This window comes from Selaginella moellendorffii, unplaced genomic scaffold, assembly GCF_000143415.4.
Source record: "Selaginella moellendorffii unplaced genomic scaffold, v1.0 SELMOscaffold_95, whole genome shotgun sequence".
Taxonomy (NCBI): Eukaryota; Viridiplantae; Streptophyta; class Lycopodiopsida; order Selaginellales; family Selaginellaceae; genus Selaginella; species Selaginella moellendorffii.
Genome location: NW_003314356.1, coordinates 139,812 through 144,782, shown reverse-complemented (window position 1 = coordinate 144,782; position 4,971 = coordinate 139,812). Strand labels below are relative to the sequence as shown.

The following is a 4,971-nucleotide window of genomic DNA, read 5'->3' as shown; positions in this document are numbered from 1 at the left end:
CAACAGCAGCATTGTACATATGTGCTCCTTCGGAATCAAGCTCAACCTGCAAAGTTAAACATATCATAAGGTGAAATATCCTTGACAAAAAAAAAAGTTCTGACTGAGCTGCAGGATGCTCATCAATGCTCTGGTATCAATTTATATTCCAGCAGAATTGGGGTCTCTGCTATAGTAGTTCTGCACAATAGGAATAAAGTGGGTAGGTAGAGAACAAAAATAAGTGGCTTTAGAGAGTAACTGAGGATCAAACGAAACAAACCTCGCCATGTAAGATTGCACTGCCTGAGCAAAGCCAGGCTTGTACGAAAAGAGCAGCCCACGGAAGAGCTTCCCATCAATGGAGGCTTCTAGTTGAATACATCGCTTACTCTAGCCTCAAACATCTTCTCGCCTAGCGGCTGAACATGAGCTTGAAACTCTGTAGCATGAGTTTGACAGGTAAAAATTGGAGAGGTCCAAGGTTTTCCACAGATACCTCCGTGAGACGAAACCAAGCTCTTGTCCACATCCCGTTGCTTGTCTAGCATAAATGGCGTGGCATGATACTCTTGCCGCCTTCTCTTAAGTTCCTTACGCATGGATAGCTTTGGTTCTGATGGATCTTTCTCCCTCAGCATCTCTTCACAGAAAAACGGCAACCATATTGTCAAGAATGGCAGCAATGTCAATAAAAGAAGAAGCCAACCTGTGCCGAGAAAATACATATCATCCAGAGCTTCAAGCTCTCATCCCCCATAGAAGAATAATATGCCTCGCTCTGCGTTCACAGAATCTCCTGCAAGGGAGAAACGTGGAGAAGGCCCAGGACCAGAGGGATTCGAAGTCGCCCAAACACCAGTCGCTACAAAATACGTAAAAGCCCCATGAGAGACCAACAGGAAACAAATCTACCTACAAGTGCACATACTTAAGTCGAGAGTATGGACGTCATTGAATAGCTTGCGATCATCGGAGAATCCTCCAAACACGACAAGATACTTTCCATGGCTGATTGTTGTGTGCCTGGCTCTTGGCATCAGCTCGGCACCAGTCGTCTTTACCTCCCGCCATGCCATTGTTTCTGGAAACGCAAATGAATTCGCAAGTTTAAAACCAGCACAATGTATATACCTGTGTCCAGAATATGAACGTCGTTTAGATAGGCATTACCACCGTCCTTGCCACCCATGACAACGAAACAGTTCTTATAGGAAGAGCAGGTATGGCTATCCCGAGGAATAGGCAAGACTCCAGTGGTAGAAATCTTCTTCCAGACAAAGTATCTATAGGGAAAAAAAAAATTTAGAAGAAAACAAGGAAAGATAACAGGATATTACTCGTGTTCAAAACATGGAGGTCGTTGTAGTACTCCTCCTCTGAGGGATCACTGGATTTCCCTCATCTCCCAAACACGAACAGGTTGTCACCAATGAGAGACACGCTATGTCCTTCTCTCAGAGCAGGAACATCACCAAAAACGTCGGGTTTCCCCCAGGTGTTGGTAGCTGCATTGTTGATAAAAACAAGAAAAAAAAATAGATAAAACTCGGAGCTTACCAGTATCCAAAACAAAGAGATCGTCGAGCGGGCTGGTTCCATTGGTACCACCAAACACATAGAGCTTAGACCCGACGGCCGTGGAGCTGTGGCTGTCCCGAGGAGAAGGGTGCATTCCTTTCATCACAGGCTTGCTCCAGGTGTATGTCCCTGCGCGATCCCACCAAAAACATGATCAAAACCATATTTTCCAGAAAACCCAGAAGAGAAAACTTATACCAATGTCGAAGACGTGAACATCGTTGGTCTGGCACTCGTCCCGGCCATAGCCACCGAAAATGTAGATGAGATTCCTGACCGCATTGCAGGTGTGGCCCCATTTGCACCCCGGCTGCTGCTGCTGGAGCTGATCGCTGGATCGACGAGGCGCCCACTTCATCTTTACCCTAAAATACAAGTGTAAAAGAGAGACTACAGGGTTTATAGCGCTGCAAAATAGGAATCACTCTCAATGTGGTTCCAGCCTCGAGCAAACCGGAACTTTAAGCCTCGAAAGAGAATAGGGAAGAAGCAAGAGAGTGAAATAGTATATGAATTTACTATGAATGAATGAAGCCAGTGCCACCCGAGAGAGAGAGAGAGAGAGAGAGAGAGAGAGAGAGAGAGAGAGAGAGAGAGAGAGAGAGAGAGAGAGAGAGAGAGATTGCAGCTTACAATCTGCCTGAACGTCCTAAAAATTCACTTGATTTGGAAGGTCATTCAATTCAAAGTTGAAGCGTTGCCACCCCTTTGGCACTTGATCTATGCCATCTATTTGACGTTTTTGAATTTGAACCGTTAAATTATAAGTATATTCAGAAAAAATATTCTAAAAATGGAATAAAAGATGCCAGATGCCATATGCCAATAGCACGTTTAAATAAGGGAGTAAGATGATTTGAAGTTTCAAATTCTAAACGACGCAGAGCCTCTTGCCCCTTTTGCCCTTTTCATTCTGATGTGGCAATTTCCACATATCCCATTGGTCCACCTAATTAGGGTAAAAGATAATGCCAAGAGAGGTTATCACCATCCAATGTGGACAATGCGGCAATCAGGTTCTTCTACCCAATCCTCTTTCGTTTAATGTGGAGTATTTTTAGCACAGCTTGGATACAAATTTTGGGAAATGGCACTCAAGGAGCACGCTGCCTGTAATTCAAATGGGTGGTTTGACGATTCTTTAAGCAGGTATTGTGATTATCATTATACGTAACAAACTCCTTGTGCTTCAGCTACTTCCACAATGTAGATGCTCGCTTTTGTCCTCCTATCAACCTTCCAGTTGGGGATGGGACTCATCCGATATTTACCTTAAAAGTTATACTCCATAGTCTCTCCTTTCCTTACATCTGTTTTTGTAGGCCAGGGCAGTCTTAGTGGATATGGAAGAAGGAGTTGTGAATCAGCTTTTAAGGGTCTGCATACAAATTTTTCTTCTAAAATTTAAAATATTCTTTAGGGCAATTTATCCGAGTTGTTCAATTCAACACAGCTTATCACTGATATCTCTGGCTCCGGAAACAACTGGTATAATTATCAATGAGAATTCGTAACCACAATCATTGTTTGCTGCCGTGAAGGGCTCATGGACATAACTTTTACGGTCCAAAGTACTCGGATACTATTATCGAAAAAGTACGCCGTGAGGTACAAAAGAAATATGAACCTCAAACAACGTTTTCCCCAGGCAGAGATTTGCAGTTCATTGCAGGGTTTTTTTCTCTTGCATTCACTTGGAGGAGGAACTGGTTCTGGTCTTGGAAGCTACATTCTGGAACTTTTGCATGTAATTGCATCGATAACATCTTTTACAAGTATTAACGAATGCCGCATAGGATGCTTATCCGAAAGTTTTTAGATTTTCTGCATCTCTTTTCCCATCCACAGATGACGACGTTATTACATCGCCTTATAACAGGTACCTTTAAAGGCTCATTAAATGCTAAACTTTGCATCCTAATTTAGTGTTCTATCTATTGGATCCCTCACTCAACATGCGGATTGTGTTTTTCCAATTGAAAACCAGGCTCTTATAGACATACTTAGGTTCCAGATTTCATGCTCAAAATAATTCATTGTAACTGTGACTTTAACAGAAAAAAAGGCCAACATAAATGTCAATCATCTGAAGAAGGAAGGAATAAGGCGCCTTTCGACGCAATGAATGCTTTAGTCTCTTCACTGCTTTTGAATCTAACCAGTTCTATGCGTTTTGAGGGCCAGCTTAACGGTGCAATATGCCTGGCATTTCTTTGCAATTTTGTATAATTCGTATTTGACAGTCGATTTGAACGAAATTACTACAAATCTAATACCCTATCCGCGTTTACATTACCTCATATCAAGCATGGCACTTTTTACACCTAAAGGTAACCCAACGCTCTTCGAATTTCGTGCTAAATTTAATTATTTAGGGAAATTACCCTGGCATCCCAACCAGCACACAAAGCTCGTTAATCAGGTCTTTGTAATTCGGATTGTATATGATGACTGATCCTGTCTGTCATTGTTCAGCTTTTCAGTGATGCTCTCTCAAAAGACAATTATCTTATAAAATCTAACCCTTTGGAATCTGTATATTTTAATTGCGCATTTCTGTTAAGAGGGACACCGTGTAGCATTTCGGATGTAAATGAGAATATTGTCCGATCAAGCCAACGTCTAAACATGGTTTCGTATATTTGAATTTTGTGTACTAACTTTTTACTCCTATTTCACAGATTCACTGGAATACTGGCGGTTTTAAAGTTGGTGTTTGTCATCAGCCCGCTTCTGGAATACCCCTGTCCCTTGTATGCCTTGCAAATAACACTTGTATCAGGTATCTACAACCAGAATCTATATACCTAGTGTCAAGATCTTTCAGGAATCGGCTGTTAGCTATGAAACACTCGTTCAACATGTTGTTTAGAAAACGGGTGTATATCCATCACTATACGGAATACATGGATTTTGGAATGTTTGATGTCTGCTCAGGTAGCTAGCTGTTAGCTTAATTTTAGTTTTTTCTTCTTTATATGTAACAGGTATCATGGACACCTTGATTGAAGACTATGGTACTTTCGAGAGTATGCAACATCAGAAAGTCAGACACCTCAAGCTAATGTGCGACCTTGCAAAAAGATAAAATTATATTAGTCAGACATTCTCTTTCACGGTTTCGTTTAAAACAGTTCTTGCTTCTTTGTCTTTTGTTTTATTTAAATATATAATGCAATATCTTTCTCTTGATCTCTTTAAGCCATTGGCAATAGATCAAAGTACCAGTATTTACTCTGGCAAATGTTTAGGACAAAGTCAAGTAAAAAAAAGATAAAAATAAACTAGCTTGTTGCACTGGCACAAAGGTGAAGAGCGTGGGAAGAGGCTGACTCCCTATTTCTCATTTTATCTATCTCGAACATAAAAGCTTAAGGTAAGTGTGTCTTCCTATGGAAAGAGGTACTTCTT

The 4,971-nt window shown here is 41.3% G+C and overlaps 2 protein-coding genes across 2 annotated transcripts; one reads left to right on the top strand and one right to left on the bottom strand.

The window, feature by feature from the left end:
* Window positions 1-1,380: 1,380 nt before the first annotated feature.
* LOC112341971 (rab9 effector protein with kelch motifs-like) lies at window positions 1,381-1,971 on the bottom strand. The gene is made up of 3 exons (XM_024663007.1): window positions 1,759-1,971; window positions 1,540-1,689; window positions 1,381-1,487 (listed from the first exon to the last, which is right to left on the bottom strand). Exons 1-3 carry the CDS (start codon window positions 1,916-1,918, stop codon window positions 1,381-1,383), a joined length of 417 nt encoding a protein of 138 aa, XP_024518775.1. The 5' UTR covers window positions 1,919-1,971.
* Window positions 1,972-2,528: 557 nt separating this feature from the next.
* On the top strand, window positions 2,529-4,505 carry LOC9650029 (tubulin epsilon chain). The gene is given in 14 exon segments (XM_024663006.1): window positions 2,529-2,576; window positions 2,627-2,709; window positions 2,754-2,838; window positions 2,883-2,936; window positions 2,981-3,048; window positions 3,102-3,168; window positions 3,209-3,307; window positions 3,357-3,439; window positions 3,487-3,567; window positions 3,618-3,751; window positions 3,804-3,890; window positions 3,983-4,191; window positions 4,242-4,342; window positions 4,388-4,505. Coding segments are annotated over 14 exon segments (1,317 nt in total).
* Window positions 4,506-4,971: the final 466 nt, after the last annotated feature.

Coding starts and splice junctions, on each gene's coding strand:
- LOC112341971 (XM_024663007.1), bottom strand. CDS start 1,918: ATGAAGTGGGCGCCTCGTCGATCCAGCGATCAGCTCCAGCAGCAGCAG. Junction 1,690..1,758: donor TGTTCACGTCTTCGACATTG/GTATAAGTTTTC, acceptor GGGATCGCGCAG/GGACATACACCTGGAGCAAG. Junction 1,488..1,539: donor TCTCTTTGTTTTGGATACTG/GTAAGCTCCGAG, acceptor TCAACAATGCAG/CTACCAACACCTGGGGGAAA.